This window comes from Erinaceus europaeus, chromosome 7 (genome assembly GCF_950295315.1).
Source record: "Erinaceus europaeus chromosome 7, mEriEur2.1, whole genome shotgun sequence".
Lineage (NCBI taxonomy): Eukaryota > Metazoa > Chordata > Mammalia > Eulipotyphla > Erinaceidae > Erinaceus > Erinaceus europaeus.
The window spans coordinates 129,212,523-129,234,538 of NC_080168.1; the positions used below are offsets into that span (position 1 = coordinate 129,212,523).

The 22,016-nt window shown below is 43.1% G+C and overlaps 1 protein-coding gene across 2 annotated transcripts in view; it reads right to left on the reverse strand.

Moving 5' to 3' along the window:
* The window catches only part of CDK17 (cyclin dependent kinase 17), an 87,407-nt gene that overhangs the window by 47,736 nt on the left and 17,655 nt on the right, over window positions 1–22,016 (reverse strand). For both annotated transcript variants that reach the window (XM_060195575.1, XM_060195576.1), the window contains exon 2: window positions 1,805–1,951. In XM_060195575.1, the coding sequence (XP_060051558.1) occupies window positions 1,805–1,922 (118 nt within the window). In that variant the 5' untranslated portion in view covers window positions 1,923–1,951. The remainder of the gene's footprint in view (window positions 1–1,804; window positions 1,952–22,016) is intronic.

Here is a 22,016-nt window from a genome sequence, read left to right on the forward strand (position 1 = left end):
CGCTGCCCAGTCTCCCAACTAATGGCTTTTAAAATTCAGACTTCTGGGAGCTGAGCGGTAGCGCAGCGGGTTAAGCGCAGGTGGCGCAAAGCCCAAGGACCAATGTAAGGACCCCAGTTCGAGCCTCTGGCTCCCCACCTACAGGGGGTTGCCTCACAAGCGGTGAAGCAGGTCTGCAGGTGTCTGTCTTTCTCTCTCCCTCTCTGTCTTCCCCTCCTCTCTCCATTTCTCTCTGTCCAATCTAACAATGACAACATCAATAACAATAACAACTACAATAAAATAACAAAAGCAACAAAAGGGAATAAATAAATATTTTTTTAAAAAATAAATAAATAGGGAGTCGGGCTGTAGCGCAGCGGGTTAAGCGCAGGTGGCACTAAGCACAAGGACCGGCATAAGGATCCCGGTTCGAACCCCGGCTCCCCACCTGCAGGGGAGTCACTTCACAGGCGGTGAAGCAGGTCTGCAGGTGTCTGTCTTTCTCTCCTCCTCTCTGTCTTCCCCTCCTCTCTCCATTTCTCTCTGTCCTATCCAACAACGACAACAACAATAATAACTACAACAATAAAACAAGGACAACAAAAGGGAATAAATAAATAAAATTAAAAAATAATAATAAATAAATAAATGAAATTCAGAGTTCTGTCAGTTACACCTTTCCCTCTCTCACCATAAGAAATACTACATTCAGCTGAAAGGGAGAGTCTTCTTGTTTTTATCTACTGCTATAAATCTCTAACAGAAGGATTTAGACACAACCCTGAAAGGCTTTCCATGTTATGCATGTACAAACTATTGTATTTATGTCAACTGTAAAACGTTAATCCCCCAATAAAGAAAGAAAGAAAGAAAAAAGGCTTACCAGAATATCTGTGTTCTGTGGTACAGGCAGTCATCACTGTAAACCCCTTTTCTGGTTTGTATGATGACATGTCTAGGACATTTTCAGGTGTGCATGTGTTTCATCATATTTTAATCCATTCACTCTAATCTGATATTAATGTGGCATGCTACTACTACTGTCAAATGTGTAAAATAATATATTCCCCTACCCATTATCTCTCAATATTATGGATAAATTTTGAAGCAAATATGTAGTAAAAAAATAGTAAGATTCGCTCGTGATAATTTCGTGGTCTATGTGGATAGTCAATATGCAGAGTGTTATAAACAATGCCTCAAGCAGAAATTTCACAAATATTCTATCAACCTTTTTTTAAAATTTTATTATCTTTATTTATTGATTGGATAGAGACAGTCATAAATTGAGAGGGAAGGGAGGGGTAGAGAGGGTGAGAGACAGAGAGACACCTGCAGTACTGCTTCACCACTTGTGAAGCTTTCCGCCTGCAGGTGGGGACTGGGGGCTCGAACCCAGGTCCTTGCACACTGTAACACGTGCGTTCAACCAGGTGCGCCACCACCTGGCCCCATTCTATCAACTGTTAAGCTGTTAAATTCGAGTAAAATTAATTATTTAAATATTAATTTTAAAATAGTTACTTAACTAGAAAAATCTTATAAAACATATTCTTGTTTAAGAGCAAATGAGAAATGGCAGGAGAAATGGCTTGAGGAATTCCTCAAGATTCAAGACATGGTACAGTAACACTGTAGAGTGAGGCTGTTCATTCCTTAAGTAAGCAAACACAAATTACTGCTGGCTTCTGTTGCTTACGAGCTAGGAAATGATAGAGGTTAACAGAAGGAAGCTCTTAGGAACTCATCAGGAAGGTAAACTTAGGTTCTCTGTCTGTGAACAGATGCAGCACTCCTCCCTCTCCACTCCCCAGACATTTACCATTATCCTTGCTGCTGTTTTCTTCAATAGTCATTTGTTCAGCCAATTCAGATAATGATTCATCAATAGTCTGGCTTCCTCGAAGCGTGAGGGATAGTCTTCTCTTAAATTTTTTCATCCTATCAACTGAATGTGACTTAGAAAATCCTGAAAGAACAGAACAAAAACAAACAGAGAATTAAAGGTATGAATGTTTTACAGCACAAGACAAACATCATTCTGAGTTTATAGGGAGTATTCAAGAGAAAAAGCGAGAATTCTCACTTCCTTCAAACATCATAAAATCTAACTCTTGGCTGAGAAATAGAGCCATTCACCCTGGTGGATGCAGAAGAGCAAGAATTCCACACAAAGACTGAAATGTTTTACTAATTAAGCAGAACTGGGCATTTTCCTAAAATCTGCTTAGAATTCTGTACATACACAACAGCTGAAAATACTCAAACTAACTCGGTTCCCAACTACTACTGCTTAAAACAAACAAACACACTAAGAAAACTGTTCTGTTATCTTACTCCATAACCTGAGACTTCTTGATCTGGGACTGTGAAGAATTAAGAAAGTATTTCTTAGAGATTGGGGTATAGATCGACCTGCCAACACCCAATTTCAGTGGAAAAGCCATGGCCGGTGCGCCGCTATGTTCCACCGCTGGGGAGCCAGAGACGATCCGAACTGCCCCTGCGGCTCCAGACAGACTATGACCCACATAGTCAACGACTGCCACCTCTCCAGATTCAAAGGAGGTCTCGAAACTTGACATCAGGCTCAACCTGACGCTGTTGACTGGCTGCGGAAGAAGGGCAAACGCTGGAAGAAGAAGCAGAAAAGTGGAAAAGCAATTACAGAAGCTAGAGCTCCTACTTTCTGCACCCCAAGAACAACTTTGATCCATGCTCCCAGTAGGGGAGAAGTGATAGAAGAGGATAAAAAAAATGTTTTTCAGGGGAGTCGGGCGGTAGTGGGTTAAGCGAACGTGGCACAAAGCGCAAGGACCGGTGTAAGGACCTGGGTTCAAGCCCCGGCTCCCCAGATGCAGGGGGGTCATTTTACAAGCAGTGAAGCAGGTCTGCAGGTGTCTGTCTTTCTCTCCCTCTCTCTGTCTTCCCTTCCTCTCTCCACTTCTCTCTGTCCTATCCAACAACGACGACAATAACTACTACAACAATAATAAAAAACAACAAGGGCAACAAAAGGGAAAATAATAAAAAGGGGAAAAAATGTCTTTCAGGAAGGCAGCGGTGCAAACAGTTCAAATTCTCACTCCACAACTGCAGAGGAAGCTTCAGGAGAGGTGAAGCAGGGCTGCAGGTGTGTCTCTCTCTCCCCCTCCCCTCTATTTCTCTCTGTCTTATCAAATAAGAAGTGGGGGTGGGTACTTTTAAATCCCAACAAAGTAACTCAGAGAGTGGAGATTCTAAACTGTCAACTGAATGTTGGCCTAGGATAAGAAACACACGCACACGCACACACACACGCACACACACACACACACCCCTCTTTATTTTATTCATATACTTGCTTCAAGTTTGGGAGCTACTCTCTGCCCTAATTTATCTTTCTAGTCCTATTCTCAACTCCGACACCATCTCCCCAGACAAATCTTTTTGCCCATCTGCATGTTAGCAGAAAATTATTAGTCATGGGCCCCTTGGAACATACCTAAAATAGACTTCCTAGCTTCTTCCCACACAAAGACCCCTGGTTTCATCTGCTCTACTCCTACCTTTGGGCTCCTGTTTATTAAACAATTTGTCCTGCTTTAATTATATCTTACTGCCTTTCAGCCACCAAGTTTGCAGATCCTACCAATGTGACATCATCCTGACTTTCCTGGGCAGCCGACCTCACCAATGCATCCTAGAACCTCCCCTCCCCAGAGCCCTGCCCCACTTGGGAAAGAGACAGGCTGGGGGTGTGGATCCACCTGTCAACACCCACGTCCAACAGAGAAGCAATGACAGAAGCCAGAGCTCCCACCTTCTGCTCCCCATAAAGAAGCTGGGTCCATATTCCTAGAGGGATAAAGGGTCATGAAACTTCCAATGGAAGGGATGGGACACAAAACTCAGGTGGTGAGAAATGTGGAAATATACCCGTTATCTTACAATCTTGTAAATCATTATGAAATCTCTGATAAAAAATTTCACACACACATATTAATTTTTCTTTTTTGTTGCTGTGTTTGTATTGCCATCAGAGTTATCGCTAGGGCTTGATACCAGCATACAAATACATTGCTCCCTGCAGCTTTTTTTTTTCTTCTCCTTTGTTTTTATTTGACAGAACACAGAGATTGAGAGGGGAGGGGTGATAGGGAGAGGGAGAGGGAGAGGGAGAGGGAGAGGGAGAAACACCTGCAGACCTGCTTTGCCTCTCATGAAATGCCCCCTGCCCCAGCAAGTGGAGACTCTTGAGATACAAAATGTCACTGCAGGGAGCTAATGGGATCATCCCTCCATCCCCAAACAAGCAATGAACTGGGAAAAACAAGCAGAATCAACTGTGGGAACTGCAGCCAGAAGCAGCACTCATAGCCTATGCAGAGCTTGCTCCCGGGGAGAGGCTGCTACCTTGATAGCAGGAGAACCAGTAGCTTCCCACTCCTTTGTCCTGCTTGACCCCAGACATGCGCAGAGCAGCAGGACAGGCAGTGGAAACCCTTGCCCTGAAACCACTTGAGGCACTTTGCTCAGTCTGGCAGTTTCTGGAGAAACTGGTACAGATGCAACCACTGCAGAGCGTTCCTGCACCAGCATCTGTTAGAACAGTTAAAGAGACAGTGACATTTTGTTGTTTGCAACAGGTATTAAAAAGAAAACTTTAATAAGGTCACTAGCAAAGATAGTGGAGTAGAAACGCCAATGACCACATACAACCAGGAATACACATTTTAAAAATCAGCTGAAAAAGTCCCTTATGGTTGGCAACAGCCTTCAACAACCAAGGAATATTCCTTAGAGCAGAGAATCTGCTTTCCAGAGCTGTATTACCATACAACACCCTGGTTTCAACAAGGAAAAATTGCAATGCACACAGACAGGAAAACATAACTCCATTTGGAGCAGAAATTGACAAACCATTCCTGAAGAGGTGCAGAATCGGGAACTAATAGTCAATGTGTTAAATCACTGGTCTTAAACACAGTCAAAGGCGCATAGAGAATGAAGGGCTAAGGGCTAAAGGGAATCAGGAAACAATGTATTAAATAAATGAGAAAATACTAAAGGACAGAAATTATAACAAGGAAACAAACAGAAATCCCAGACTTAAAAGTGCAACTAAAATAAAAGTTTCACTAGAGAGATTCAGCAGAATTAAGTTGTTAAAAAAAAAAAGTTGACACAAAAGTCTTTAAGTAAAAGTCAAAATAACCCAGTCTGAGGAACAAAAGGAAAGAAAGAAGAAGACGAGACGGAGCCTGTAGGAACCTGCAGAAGACCGCTAAGTATCCCCACCTAGACACTGTAGGTATCTCAGAAGAGAAGTTAAAGAAAAGGGGGCAAGATAAAAAGTGAAGAAATCGCAAGGGGACAGGTGGTGTGCACCCAGCTGAGTACGTGTAATAATGCACCAGGACGGAGGTTCAAACCCCTGGTCTCCACCTGCAGGGGAGAAGCTTCTCGAGTGAAGAATCAGTACCGCAGGTGTCTCTCATTCTCTCGCCCTCTCCTCTCTAGATTATCGAATAAATCACAAGTAAATTAAGAAATAGCAACTTGGGAGTCGGGCGGTGGCGCAGTGGGTTAAGCGCACGTGGCGCAAAGCACAGGGACCGGTGTAAGGATCCCGGTTCGAGCCCCCGGCTCCCCACCTGCAGGGGAGTCGCTTCACGGGCGGTGAAGCAGGTCTGCAGGTGTCTATCTTTCTCTCTCCTCTCTGTCTTCCCCTCCGCTCTCCATTTCTCTCTGTCCTATCCAACAACAAAGCAACGTCAACAATGGCAATAATAACCGCAACGAGGCTGCAACAACAAGGGCAACAAAAAGGGGGAAAAATGGCCTCCAGGAGCGGTGGATTCATGGTGCAGGCACCGAGCCCAGCTATAACCCTGGAGGAAAAAAAAAAAAAAAAAGAAATAGCAACTAGAAACTTCTCAAATCTGGTGAAAACCATGAATATGCAACAACCAAGAATTTCAAAGAACATCAAGAAAAATAAATTCAGGGGTGCATACCTACATTTAGCATACATTATATTCTAAGTGTCAAAAGTTCAAAACAAAGAATCTTAAAAGCAGCAAGGAAGAAGCAAATGGACATAAACAAGGCACCCTCAATACGATCAGCACATGCCTATGTGCTGGGCTGGGCTAGCTTCGCGGGCGGGAGAGAGACAACCAGGGACTCATGGCTGAACTGGGAATGCAGTTCATCTTTATTGAAGAGCGGAGATGCAGTTCAGCAATCTAATCTCTCTTCATTAGAAAATCCTGTCCTTTATGTCTCCTGAGGCGGAAGTGTCAGGAAGAGGAAGTAGGTAGGATAGGGGGTGGGGAGAAGGAAAAAGCGCATGTACCAGTGGGGATTAAACCAGTGAAAACAGTGATTATGTAAACAGACCACAGCGTTAAGCAATACAAGCGAACCTAATGTGATGATCAAAAGAGAAGGTCTTGTAAGCAGAATTCAGAAGCAAACCAACACCTATGAGCAACCATGACGGTGAACCTGGATATAGGGCATGCAAAGTCTGGGAATAAAATAAGTAAGTCTATCAAGAATTCTATACTCAACTACAAAAAAACAAAAATCTATTCTTTGAAGATGAGTGAGATGCTAAAATTTTTTCCGATAAAGCAAAGCTGAGAAAGTTCATCACTGGTAGCTCACCTACACAGAATGCAAAGGGAAAGACCAAGGAAATGAATGGGCACTTGGCAGCAGCTTTAAGTCAGAACTAAAGAACCAGTTTTAAGAGTCTGTGTAACCAGGAAAGGCAGAACACTGGGCATTCGCCTTGTGGCACCTCTTTCATTCCTCCTTTTCCTGTATGGTTTAACGGACAAATGCAGGGGGTTGGGGGGGGGGGGCGCCCAGCAGAGTGCGTGTCCCCAAGTGCAAGGACTATGGAGACCAAATGAATGGCTAGGATGACCGGGGCTTCTGTCACACAAAATAGAGTGAAATAACTTTACTAAGTAGTGTCAAAATAACACAGCACTATATATTGACAAACATTCAGAATAGCAGTTGTAATCATATACATACCTAACAATGGAGTCTGAAATATACATGAAGTAAAAACTAGCAGAACTGAAAGAAGAAATCGTCCTATGATAGTAATTGGGGACTTAAATACTTCATTTTCAATTCTGGATACAAAAAGCAGGTAAGAGATCAATAAAGGAGGAGTGTGGTTCAACAACATTATATAACTAGGTTATTACACCTTAAAGATATATACAGAATGTTCCCCCTAGCAACAGAATACACATTCTTCTCAAGTGCAAACGAACAGTCTCCACAACAGACACTGTACGACCACAAGTTTTAACGCATACACAAAGGCTGATACCATTAAAAATATGCTTCCTCCCCACCTGCAAGGGGGAAGCTTCACAAGCAGGGGAAGCATGTCTGCAGGTGTCTTTCTCTCTCCTTCTCATTAACATCGTAGTGGGGGGGATTAATTGGTATAATTTCCTAAGTGCTTCTGGCTTTCAGAAGATATTTTTCTCTTAGAAGTCACTTTAACTATTTTCCTGAAACATGTGTTTTTGCACATGCTGTCTGTCAGGCAGCAAGCTGAAATTCAAAATACAAAATCTGATTTAAAAATCACTCGGTGCTGATAGTTCCACCATGAATAATCATCAATTGATTTGCAGAGGATACATCCCAACAGAAAGGACATTTGTCTGAAACAGCTGTTCAATCCCAGTGAAGTCAGAAAGTTATTTATTAGAGATGTCATCTGATGTTTTTGATAATAATGGTCTTACAGCAGAACCCAGAGCAACTGTAAGCACTGAGGTGGCGCCTCGTTTTAATACACAAATGGTTACATACAAAAAGGAAAGGCCCACTGAAAACGCAACAAAAACCTAGGGGGGAAAGGCATCTAAAAATGCAAAGACTCTTTTTGTAAATCTATTTCTTTGTTAGTGGATCAAATTCTCTTTTAAAAATGTTTTAAGTATTTTTATTTTCTTTATATTGGGCTAGAGACAAACAGAACTTGACAGGGAGGGAGAGAAGCTGGCCTACAAGCTCTTCTTTACTGTGAAACTTCCCACCGTACAAGTGAGGACCGGGAGCCTGAACCTGGGTCCTTGCACACTGCGACATGCGTGCTCTCCTCAGTAAGTCACTCACTCACCCACCCCCAAGTTTTCTATTAGCGATTTGCTAAATGCTCTGGTAAAGAAGAAGGGGAAAGGAGAGTGGGGGGTTGAGCGTGCAGACAGCTCACTTGGGCAGACACAACCGAGTTTCAGGACCGCCACTGAGGACACTGTGGTGTCTTCCTTTCCGTCTGAAATAGTAGGCCTGGAGAAGCAGAGTCCGAGTCGATGAGCAACGTAAGTCAACAAAGCAGCCCCGTGTCTGGATGGCTACACGCCAGCACTCTGGAAACTCGTGCGGCACATATGGAAAGCGGCTTGCAGAGTCCTCCTTATCCAACAAGCATGGCTCATCTTAGGAGCCAGTAGTAGCGCTCTGGAGCATATCCCCAAAGGACACGGAAACCCTATCAGAGCATGTGCACTCTTGTATCTACAGCTTGCATCAATCACAACAGGCACAGTATGAAGCAATGAAAAGGACCAAAGACCAAAGACAGATGACTGGATAGAAAGCCATGGTGGGTTCAAGTCCCCACTCCCCACCTGCAGAGGGAAAGCTGCATGAGCAGAGCACTCCAAGCGTCTCTCTGTCTCTCTCCCTCTCTGACTCCCCCTCCCCTTTCAATGTCTCTCTGTCCTACCAAGTAAGAGGGAAGAGGAGGAGGAGTAAATGGTCACTACAATCAGTATTCAAGGTGCAGCAGACACCAAGGCCCAGCAATAACCCTGGTGACAGAATATATATATATATATATATATATATATATTCAGCAGCTACCACTTGCTATGCAATAATGAAAACAAAGAAAAGAGAGAGAGAGAGCCTATCATTTGCAACAAAACAGACATGAATCGGGTGACTGTGCTAAGTAAAGAGGGTAAGGATGGGGCTGGGTGGTGGCACACCCAGTTAAGCACACACGTTACAGTGCTCAAGGTCCCTGGTTCAAGCCCCCAGTCCCCACCTGCAGAGGGGCAGCTTCACGAGTGGTGAAGCAGGGCTGCAGGGGTCTCTCTCCCTGTCTCCCCATTCCTCTCAATTTCTGGCTGTCTCCAATAAATAAATAAATGAGTGTTGGTATGTTTCTAAATTCTGCTTATAAGACCTTCTGTTTTGATCATCACATTAGGTTCACTTGTATTACTTACGATGTGGTCTATTTACATAATCACTGTCTTACCTGGGTCCCGCCCTGCCTGCAGGGTATTGGTTTAATCCCCACTGGTTAGATGGAAGCTTTCTATGTTCTGTTCGAGCTCTTTTTTTGCTCCGCCCCCTCTCCTAGTCATTTCCTTTCGCTTGCCACTTCCGGTGAAGAGCTGCATAAAAGGCGATGTATCTGATTAATAAACGAGATGCTGATTCCCAGCTCAGCCATGAGTCCCTGGTCGCCTGTCTCCCACCCGCAAAGCTAGACCGGCAAATGGCGCTTTGAACAGGGACTGGCAAAAGAGGTTAAAAACAGCATGGTTTCGTTCATGTAAAACATAGATGACTAATGGAAATAAACCCCTTCAAAGCCACTAGGGTTAATGCAGGGGCTCCACACATGCACAATCCTAACAGTCTACCACTCTCAGTGGACTTTTTTTCCCCTCTTCAAGCTAGGGAGTGAGAGACAGAGAGAAGGGTTTCTCTATCCATGCCGGTCAAGGGCTTAAACCTAGATGCTTGTGCACAGTAAGTGTACATTCTACCAGAAAAGCTATCATATATATATATATATATCAGAAAACTATTCAGCTCTAGCTTCTGGTGAACCTGGGACCTCGGATCCTCTTTGCATAACCAATATGCTATCTTCCTGGACCACTGTAAGTTTTTAATGTCTTTACTAGAATTCAAAACAGAAATAATACAGATTATGGTTCTATACCCAACAATTACTGAGAGCCACTGATCAGGAAAATGTACACAAGTACTTAAAGTCTCACAGGTTTGCAGTAATGACTGATTATTCTGGACTTTAAACCACTTTATATCAATAGTTCCTTTAAAACTAACTTCTTAAGGGACTGGCTTTTATTTCGAGAGAGAGAGGTCAGAGCATCCCTCTTAACATTTTAGCAAGGGTCTTTACAGCTTTCTATAGGACTTGATCCCCCTTCTCTCTAGTCAAAGTGTTTCTTTTATTTAGTGAAGAGTGAACTAATAATAAGACAACAGTCTCAAATTCTTCTTGAAGAAGGTTATTTATATAAAATTCTTCACAAGCATTAGTACCAAAAATAACATCACCGCCAATGATGACAGAATATAAGAGCTTTATTTTTAAAATCAGAAAGTGATGCAGAAATAAATCAAAGAAAAACAGAACTGAGCCTGGCACTTTTTATTGCAAAATCAGCAAAAGTGAGCCAATTCCCACCCAGAGTAGGATGCACAAAGCGTCTCCCTCTCCCTCCACACCTCCACACCTGCTGCCCTCTCCCTCCACACCTGCCATAGTCGGCTCATTGTCAGTGAGATCACTTTCATATCCCTCACTCTCACAACTTCATTCTTGCCTCTTCTGCTAGGCTTAGCTTATACCAGGATCATTTATTCTTAAATAACTAACAAGTGCCAGAGACATCTATTTTGTCTTCCAAAAAATTAATAGACAAACCTCTGTCAATTCTGGCCAAAGAAAAAAACAAAGCATTATTATACTGGTAGATATCTTGCAAGGTTAAACATGTAAAATCCAGTAATATTGTAGCTCTCATCCTTGGTGCACACACACCCAAGAGACACTTAACATGTGCTTACCCAGAAGTGTGCACAGCAGTGCTCGTAAGCAGTGTGCCTGTGATTAAACTATTACCAGGAGGAAAAAGTCAAGCTCTATGGACAGGAGAGCAGATAAAGTATGGTGGATCTGCAGAATGACAGATGATATGCTAGTGAAAATGGCTAACTGCAGCCACATGTGACAAGAGTCTTAGTGAGAAGATACTTCAACAAAAAAATTAAGTCTCAAAGACTAAGAACCTTTTAAAATAAAAACAAAAGCAAAGATAGTGTTCAGATGAAAGTTTTTTTTAATATAAAAGACTAAAATACAAAATTCAAGATAACAGCTGTCATTTAGGGAAAGGCAAGAACACACATTGGAAAATATGAATTCCTTGGAATGCTTGACAAGTCAGATTCACAGTATTTTACTGATATAAATACAAGCTAAGTAAACCATGTAGAGACCCAGCGAGGATGCTATGTCTTGAGCCAGTAATTATGATTAAAATAATTCTGTGCAAAGTGATGAAAAACGTAAGTTTTCTGAGAAAACAATAAAAAAAAATCAAGAGGCTTAAAAGATGTGCAAGGTTCAAATCATGCGCCTCCTCTGCTGAGAGACCTGAAGCCCATGAAGGTCACATGCCTTCCGTGGCAAGGAGCCACATACTCAAGCCTGTCATCTTACCAAAGATCGCTTTGGAAGCAGGGTGATGTCGGGCTGGGGCTAACTAAGTACATGGATTAGGAAGTGAGAAGTCAAAATAGTCTGATGAAGGTAGTAAGCATAAAGAAAGAAGACAAACTGAAAAGACACCTGGGAGCAGAACTATAGGGTTTAGCAGGATGGTCAGGTTTCTAACTAGTACAACCACATGACAAGTAGTGTCAGTGAGTTATGTGGCTCAGTTTGGAGGCCTGGGAAGAGAAAGAGACTGCAAAAGGGAGAAATTTATTTTTAAAGCCAGAACACTGCTCAGCTTTGGCTTGTGGCGGTGCCAGGGATTGAACCTGGGGCCTCTGGTCCCCATGGCGTGAACTGCGCCCAGGTGGTGGTGCACCTGGTTGAGTGCTCACATTATTATGTACAATGACCTGGGCTCAAGGCCCCACTCCCCCCACCCATTAGGGGAAAACTTAACGGGTGGTGAAGCAGTGTTGCAGGTATCTCTCTTTCTCCCTCTATCTCCCCCTTCCATCTGTTTCTCTGTCTCTATAAACAGAATGAATACAATATTTAATAAATGAATACAATATTTAAAAACAATAATGAAGATTAGATATCTTAAAATAGGTTAAAATGTTTTCATAATAAAGTAAACACAAACTAGAGTCAAAAGGCTGACTACTGTCACCAAGTCACACCATCAAGAAGTATAGTCTCAAACTACAGACTATGATCAGGTGGATTTAATTTTCTTTTCTCAGAGCAAATGGGCTATATTTAATGTTATCAGGTATGAAATAGGTTCTTTTGGAAGACGTTATATCATTTCACTCTTGATTTCTCTTTTCCTGACCTGTCACTATATTATTTTACCCCTAAGACAATCAGGCTAGCAGATTCTCTTCATAACCATACAAGGAAGATAACATAGAGCAAAAAAAGATCTGTCCAGGAGTATCACAAATTCCCTTCACTCACACTTAACTAGATCAAATCATATGACCACACCAGGTAGGCAAGGGTTCCTTCTAGAACTCTTCAGAGTCAGATACATGTGAATGACTTTACACTCCCCCCCCCCAAATTCGGAGGCAATGAAGTGTTAATATACAATACACTGGAAGGTCAAGGCTAGAAAGAAGTAAATGGTTTGTAAAAGATTTATCATAAAACTAAGCAGCAAATAAGGAAAAGTCATATGCAAACACCCTCCTTGGAGTTCTGGGGGGGGGGGGTAAGTCTATGCCCTCAACTAAAGAAATTCCAAGGTAGTATTTACTTTTTACTCCTTAAAATTTCAGGATTATAACACATTCAAATTATCCATAGTTAGCTCATAAGCAGACCCTCCACTACAAAGGAAATGAAGTAGGAATAGAAAGATGTGTCTCAAACTCTGATTCTGGAAAATAACCATAGATGTCAACTGCTTGATTCAAACCGAAGGGAGAGCAGCTTGCACTAAAGAGGGTGACTTGAGTCCCTAATGGGGAGAAGGGTCACCTCACTACACAGTGGAGGGAAGTTCACTGCAGGCTACCCACATTAACTAGGTGGTCCTGGCTGCTGCTGTGTATTTAAATGTCAATTATGAGCATACACTGAAGGGGCCAGGCATTGGTGCACCTGGTTGAGTGCACACATTACAGGGCATGAGCCCCTGGCCCCCACCTGCAAGGGAGAAGCTTCATAAGTGGTGAAGCAGTGTTGCAGGTCTCTCTCCCTCCCTCTCCGTGTGTGTGTGTGTGTGTGTGTGTGTGTGTGTGTGTGTTTCCCTCTTCCTCTCCCTTTTTCCTTATCTTGTCCTTCCTTCTCAACTTCTCTGTCTCTACCCAAAATACGTAATAATAACAGTAAGTGCACTGAAGCAGCAGAGCTCACTCTGGGATCAATCACCACAGAGGGGAACGGAAGCTAGAGAGCGTAAGCAAGTGAAATATGATAGACATTAGCTCTGATAGCAGGACAAGTATCATGATGGGTGAGTGTGGAGTCTTCCTTCCCTGGAAAAGAGGGGCACAAGAAGGTAAAGTCCCATGGTGACGCGACGCTGAGACGCATATTCAGTCACGCCAATAACTGAGTTGGTCAACTGTGTCAGGAAGGTCTGATCAAGCTTTAAGGGTATCATGACCTTGTATGTCACACTAACACTGGTTGAAACCTCTCAATGCCTGAGGTAGTACAGATGCAAAAAAGCATCAAAATGAGATTTTTACCTTAGTCACAGAATTTCTAGCATGACTCTGTCCTTCACAGACAACATCTATAAACATATTCATTAATTAAAACATTCACTGACTGCCTACGGACTATAAATCTCGAGTCAGGAACTGAGGACAATCGTTAGTGTCTAGGTGAGAAATACAGGAAAGCAGGCAAAGACAATGAGATGGGTAATCGCACAGGCTTAAACAGCGCTGGTGCCAGAGATGAAAACACGTGGTGAGGTGAACAGAGCAGGCCGGCGCAGCACACTGCAGAGGCTCACTAAAATGAGGAGGAAAGCGGCCACCCAGTGATTCCCAGCCTTTTTATGTAAACATCGACTGTCGGCGCGTGTTCTAATCATGGATCATTCAAAAGGCAGGGTGTCTTTTTACATATAGGTTTTACTTGATGATAAATGACCAGTGTGTGCACACTGAGACTCTGGCTCGTTTAAATCCATTCCTAGCAAGAACTTTGTTGACTACTCTATAATATCTTCATTTTGAAGTGAAAAATCAAGAGTTAGACTGATGACAGTTGCTAAGCAACTAGCAAGTCCACTTTTTAAACCGTTTACCTCTGCTTACATTTAAAAGGCATTTCAGGGAGCAGGCTGTTCCACACTGATGAGCCCACACATTCGTACGCACACAGGCCCTGGTTAGAGACCCTGCTCCCCACTTGCAACGGGAATTTCACAAGTGGTAAAGCAGGGCTGCATACACCTTTCCTCTAACCCTCTCTGTCTCCTCTTCCTCTCTCAATTTCTGTCTTCTCTAATAAAGAGGAAAAAAGAAAAGAAAAATGCAGCCAAACCAAGCCCCAGTGATAACCCTGGTGGTAACTAAAAATAACAATAATTTAAAGCCATTCCTGAATTTCTACTATAGTGGCCATCCTCTTACAGGGAAAACATGCTGGACAGGTGAATTCTATCACAGCCTGACTCAATAATCTTACATCTTCTGTGACTTTGTTAATACTCACTGCAATGCTAAAAATAAAACTATATCAGTACTTTAAATAGAAAAATTTATTATTAACTAAGAATAATTTATTAACCAAGAACTGGAGATCCAAAATGCAAAAACAGTGATTAAAAAGGACAGAGATGATCACAAATAATAGTCATTAAAGGAAGCATTTATGACACTCAGAGGTGAGGGAAAGAAAGTGGCTGGAAATATTAAAACTCAAAGGCTTGGCAAATCCTATGAAAACGAGATCCAGACCTCTGAAAAGAAAGCATTAAATAGCAAGAACTCAGAGGAGGGGCCCTGGGAAGCAGACACTCCCATCTTTGAATGGGAGAAAAAGGCTGGTCGATGTTGGTATCTCACAGGGGATGTGGTAACTCTCTCTGGTTGCGGTACTCATATTCCTGACTAGGCAAAAATCCTATTTCTGTGGAGAGGCTGGCAGAAATAAACAAGGAAAAGGAAATTCTTGCTCCTCTCGCTGTATCTTCTTCTGGTTTACTAACAGAATGTAAAGGGATTGCTGGGGAATGATGCAGATGCAGTCACATCTGCCAAGCTGTCCCCTCAGGCTTTGCCACTTCCCGAGATAGTCTCGCAGTGCCTTTTTCAACCAATCCTGTCCCGACACGTCACTCCTGGTTGTTGCCCTATAAAGCCCTTCTTCTTCCGCCCCTTGTCTCTCTTGCCCGCTTTTCACACTGGTGATTAGACGCAAGGGAGTGTGGTCAGGGAGGCGGCCATTTTTGCTACCTCCTCATGGCCCGAACCACTGCGCTCTCACCCAACTCTGAGGTGCCTGTGCGAATAAAGATTTGTGTTCCCTCTTGGCTCCGGATCTCCTTTCTCTCTTGTCCACGGCGCAGCCCAACAAGGGATCAGCTGAGAAACACAGTTGGTGGGGTTCTAGTTTCTATACCACAAAGTACAGTTTAGAAGGTGAGTCTGAAGCGGATAGAAAACAGCTTAGTAGTCCATGCTACCTATTTAGTATTAAATAGTTAAGGTAATAATTCTATGAATAACCAGAACTTATAAAACTTCAGTTAAATTAAGCAATTTGGTTCTTGTCATGATTTCTAAATACATAATAAACACTAAAAATAAATTATATTTCAACAATTTATTACAATAATTATATGACAATTTTTCTCACATCAAAACAACTGAACAAAATATTAATAGTACACTGACTTCTATAAGAGCTTGCTTCTGAAAGGAAGTAGACTAGAGGATTCTCTAGTTTAGGTGTCAGCAAACTTTACCTGCAAAATACCCAGTGATAAATTTAGGGCTTTATGGGTCAAACATTTGTAAGCAATTTTTAAAAACATAAAGTCAATCTTAGCTCTAGGGGCTATCGCTTGCACTAGTCAACTATTTACCATTCCACAAAGCAGGGATTAAATGCAGGCCATAGTGCTAGCACCAAGGAACAGCCCGAAAGTGATTCTGATGTGCAGGCAAGTTCTGCTTCTCCCCCTATGAACTGCTATGGCTGCGTACAAGCATATGTGCATGAGGGACAGGGAGAGATGGCAGCCCCTCACCCACAGAAGTGACCTTCTTGTCATAGATGAGATGTCTCCGGTGTTTCTCCTTAGCACCCAAGACTCACTAGTCAAAGAAGCCAGGCCCCAGGCATTCACAGTAAGTGGCTCTTGGGCTTTTTACTTCCAAAAGGCATCCAAGAGGACAACTGTAGAAATAAATATTAGATGTATGCTCTACTTATCTGATCAACATTATTATTTCCTGTTTTGAAAGGAAGTAGGTATGCCATTAGTAGACATTATTAGAATTTTCCAGTACAAAGTTTTTCAAAGCTCCTAGGATTTCATGAGGTGCTTATTCAAGAAAAGGTGACTTAAAAAAACAAAACCTTCCTGGGGCCAGGCGGTGGCTGGCACACCTGGTTAAGCACACACATTACAGTGAGCTAAGACCAGGGTTCAAGCCCCTCATTCCCACCTGCTGGGGGAAAGAAAACTTGACAAGTGTGAAGCAGGACTGCAGGTGTCTCTCTGACTCTTCCCGTCTAACTCCCCCCTACTCTGTTTCTCTCTGCCTCTATGCAATAATAAATAAAATTTAAAAAGTAGTAAGCCCTCCTTTTTGAGCTTTGTACACTAAAAGCACACACAATGCTAGAGGGTGATCAAAGAGCCCCATTCACAGCTCCCATCTGTCAGCCAGCTGAGACAACGCTCTTTAGACTGCACGGGAAGAGTGCATAATTCCCTGAGAGGTTTTATTCTGTATAGTGAGGCTGCGGCACGTGTCAGCAGTTGTTTTCTATTGCGGTATAGATACTCCAATATTCGTGTAATAAACTCCAATCAACACCTGGATTCTTTCCAGTTCTTTTTAAAAAAAATATTTTATTACTTATGTCTAATGAAATGGAGATGCAAGGGGGGGGAGTGACAGAGAGAGACACTAGAGTACTGCTCAGCTCTGGCTTGTCGTGATTCTGGGGATTGAAGCTGGGACCTCAGGCATGATAGGTCTCAGGCATGATAGCCTTTTGCAGAATCATCATGCTGTCTCCTGAGCCCTGTTCCCAGTTCGTAAAGATAATACTCAAAATTTCTCTGAACAGTCTTGCACAAATCTTTTTTTTTGGGGGAGGGGATTGAATCAGATGTGAAATATTTAATTTTCTAAAGCATGTTCAATTTCCCAAAGTGGTTATAATGCACTTGACATTCCACTATCAATGTGTGTGTTCCAGCTGCTACACCAACCTTCTAAATGTTGGCATGATCTTTTAAGATTTTACTAATTCCAAAGAGTGACAGCTGTCATTTTAATGTGTACTTTCCTAATGTATAGTGATATAGAACGTCTTTTCATGTTCTCATTATCCATTATACAGCTTCTTTAAACACTTTGCTTACTTTATTATGTGCCTTATTGAAAAGAATTCTTTTATATTATTATAGTCCTGTGTCAGACATGTGTTACTAATGCTTTACCTGTTCTGCGGATTGCCATTTTGCTCTTTTAATAGTGTTTCAAAAGAACAAATATTTGTACCATTGTCTGTCTTCTCATTCTCCTTCATATATTCTATAAACTTCTCTTTTAGCATAATTCTTTCAGTATTACTTTAAGAAACCAAAATGAGGGAAAAGCTTCACAAACACTGAAGCCGTGCTGCAGGTGTCTCTTTGCCTCTCTCCCTTTCTCTTCTACCCTTCAATTTCCCTGTCCTAGTTAGCAAAATAGAAGTTAATAATGTTTTCATATTTATTTATTCCCTTTTGTTGCCCTTGTTTTATTGTTGTAGTTATTGTTGTTGTGATTGATGTCGTTATTGGATAGGACAGAGAGAAATGGAGAGAGGACGGGAAGACAGAGGGGGAGAGAAAGACACCTGCAGATTTGCTTCACCATTTGTGAAGAGACTCTCCTGCAGGTGGAGAGCCAGGAGCTCGAACCAGAATCCTTGCGCTTTGCTCCATGTGCGCTTAACCTGTTGTGCTACCACCTGACTCCCCAATAAATTGTTTTTAATTTTAAAAATACCAAACCACCTTTATTTTCAAAGGTACCAAAATGCCTTCTTACTCTATACTAAATTAGTACTTTTACCATGTCCCAAGCAACAAAAAGTTCTTACAATTTAACTGTATCTACTGCCTGTCTTTGTTGTTATATAACTGCTTATACGTATGTTACACTACCTTCCAGCACAGCACTGTACTGAACAACGTTAATACTGCTGGTTTAAGTAATCAATTCACTGTGCTATGTGGCTAGTTAATTAGCTGCTACAAAACAGCCAGCCAGTTGACAACCTTGGGGCCCTCACTGGGCATAGTGTCTTCTAAGACCTAAGATTGAAATGCAAGCCAATCCTATTCTAATTCCTAAGAGAGTCCCAGAATAGCAAGTAAAATAGAAAATATCCCAATGAATTTCCCAAGTAAGCTATAACTAATAATCTTTATATTCCACATTTCAGTATAGTTTTCCCTAGAAAATAAAGTATTTTGAGGAGGCCAGGCAGTAGTGCAGTGGGTTAAGCACACATGCTGTGAAGTACAAATACCAGGCATAAGGATCCAGGTGAACCCTAGCTCCCTCACCTGCGGAGGGGGGGGGGTTGCTTCACGGGTGGTGAAGCAGGTCTGCAGAAGTCTATCTTTCTCTCTCCTCCTCTCTCGATTTCTCTCTGTCCTATCCAGCAACAACAACAAAGACAACAAAATGGGGGAAATGGTCTCTAGGAGCAGTGGATTTATAGTGCAGGCACTAAGAACCAGCTATAACCTTGAAGAGAAAATAAACAAACAAATAAATATTTTGAGACCTATACAAGGAACCACTTTACTGGCAGAGGTTGCTTGAGAACCATCAGCTAATTTCTCAGAAGTGTGTGTGTGTGTGTGTGTGTGTGTGTGTGTGTGTGTGTGTGTGTGTGTGTGTGTGTGTGTGAATAGGTCTGGGGGGGGATGAAGGGGTTAAAGTTAAAGAAGGCTTTAAAAGGAACGGAAGAGACTCCCCCAAACCTAACTAACTACAAACTCTTAAGAGAAATACCTTGAATACACAAATTGGCAGCTGCTCTGGGGTCAAATGGTGGCGCAGCAGCTTGCTGAGTGCAAATGCTGCAGGTGCTGTTAACGCCACAAGAGAGAGCGTGAAGCCACAGCCTCATTTCAGCTTTGTTACTAGCGCTATGCTGAAGTCTGAATGCATTTTGCTCTACTACAACTTCCTTTCTAGTTAGGCTTAACACAAAATATTGAAGGCAAAAAGGTCCGCTCACTAAAAATAATTATTGTTGAATAAACTAGCTAGGGATTAGTCCTCTAATCAAGTCTGTAATTTAGGGAACAAGAGAAAAGAGGGGGGTTGGGTACAGCTAAATACCTCTAGCAATTTAACGTAAAACTTCCAATTGTTTTTATTAAATGTCCCAACTGTGGTGAGACAGACTAGTATTTCTCCTGGCCATGTCCACAGCACAGCGTAGGCCACCAAGAGCAATGGCCAGGCTGCAGCTGCCACCTGCAGGGCACGGCCTTCCCTGCTGTGACGCAGTGCGCAGGCCGCCAGGAGCAATGGCCAGGCTGCAGCTGCCGCCTGCAGGGTACAGTCTTCCCTGCTGTGATGCAGTGCGCAGGCCGCCAGGAGCAATGGCCAGGCTGCAGCTGCCGCCTGCAGGGCACGGTCTTCCCTGCTGTGACGCAGTGCGCAGGCCGCCAGGAGCAATGGCCAGGCTGCAGCTGCCGCCTGCAGGGCACGGTCTTCCCTGCTGTGATGCAGTGCGCAGGCCGCCAGGAGCAATGGCCAGGCTGCAGCTGCCGCCTGCAGGGCACGGTCTTCCCTGCTGTGATGCAGTGCGCAGGCCGCCAGGAGCAATGGCCAGGCTGCAGCTGCCGCCTGCAGGGCACGGTCTTCCCTGCTGTGATGCAGTTCTCTAAGTGTCTGTCTTTCTCCCCTATCTCCTTTCCTCTCAAGTTCTGTCTCTCCAGAAACAAAAGAAAAGAGAGTGGTGGAGAGGAGACTGGCTGCCAGGGGCAATGGCCACACTGTGCAGACACCAGCCCTGTGGTGGCCCTGGAGGAAAGCAGACACACAGGGAAGGAGCCGCTGCAAACAGCTGCCGACAACGCCTGCCAATGGCACACATTAGTGTCACTTCCAGGTTTGCAACTGCCTTTCTTACGTCTAGCTGCACATGATTTTAGCCACCTATCTCTATAGTCTCCTTATGCACTGCACAGAAATAACTGTCCTTAGACACAGAAGCTTTATTAGTGTAGACAATAAATGATTACATTGTGTAATAACACTGAACCTCAATACAACTATTAGGTGAAGAACACAGAGGTCAGTTCAAGGTCCCTGAGCACCAATGAAGCCTGAATATGCCAAAGTCAGTCACCAGTTTCCAGAGGGAAGGGAGGCCACAGAACCACGGCTCACCGACTATCACTCCACTCATCTTCTCACATGCTGCAAGCACCCATGGCATCCAAAATATTCTTAGGAATTTCTGAAAGCCATATATGTAGATGATTTGAACTTTTCTTTCTAAATGGAGTGCTGATGAATGCAATAAAATGTCTATGCAATTCAAATAGGAAACAAACTAGAAAAAGCTAAACAGAAGAAAAAAGAACAGGAAAAACCAAGCTCAGTGTCATTAACTGCACAGTTGGCACAATTATTCTATCAAACCATCTCTCTAAATGGTTTAAACAAAAAAAAAGGTTAAATTCTATTATGAGAAAATTTAATGGCTTTGGGCCAGGTGGTGGTGCACCTGGTTGAGGGCACATGGTTCAGGGCACAAGGACTCAGGTTTGAGCCCCCGGTCCCCACCTGCAGGGGGAAAGCTTTGTGAGTGGTGAAGCAGGGCTGCGGGTGTCTCTCTCCCTCTCTATCTCCCCTTCCCTCTCAATTTCTGACTGTGTCTACCCAATAAATAAAGGTAATTAAAAAAAAATTCTTTCGCTGGCACCATATTTTTTTTAAAAAGTTTAAAAGCTTTCTTGAAGTATGTGGGTTCAACTACGATTTGCTGATAATTTAAAACAGAAATTAAAAATGTTCAGGTTTGACCTAATATAGCACTCGCTGTTATGCTACGGAGCAAGGTCTACAGTGAGTGCTGTGCACAGTACACGCTCACTCAGGTGGCTACTGTCACAGCAGCTGTGGAGCAAGGTTTACAGTGAGTGCTGTGCACAGTACACACTCACTCAGGTGGCCACTGTCACAGCAGCTGTGGAGCAAGGTCTACAGTGAGTGCTGCTCACAGTACACGCTCACTCAGGTGGCCACTGTCACAGCAGCTGTGGAGCAAGATCTACAGTGAGTGCTGCGCACAGTACAGCTCACTCAGGTGGCCACTGTCACAGCAGCTGTGCAGCAAGGTCTACAGTGAGTGCTGCGCACAGTACACGCTCACTCAGGTGGCCACTGTCACAGCAGCTGTGCAGCAAGGTCTACAGTGAGTGCTGCGCACAGTGCAGCTCACTCAGGTGGCCACTATCACAAGAGCTGACCCCTGTGGAAGACAGTCTGGAGATGCCTAGGAGCACTAAACATGGAACTACCCTATGACCTGGAAGTCCCTCTCCTAAGAACAGGTCCCATGAGGGACGGCATATGTTCACAGGTATCCATAAATTAGGGCAAAATATACACCTGAAAGCTAAAGTGCACAATAGTCTGCAGTGAGTCAGTACATGCAGCAAGCAAGTAGAAAGACCTAAAAAGACACCATAAAGTTCCTAATAGTGTCTACTTAGACTTAGATACCATCCTCACCTACTTCCTATTACACTTCCTTCACTCACTCCAAAGCTCACCTTATCAAAGCAAGGACT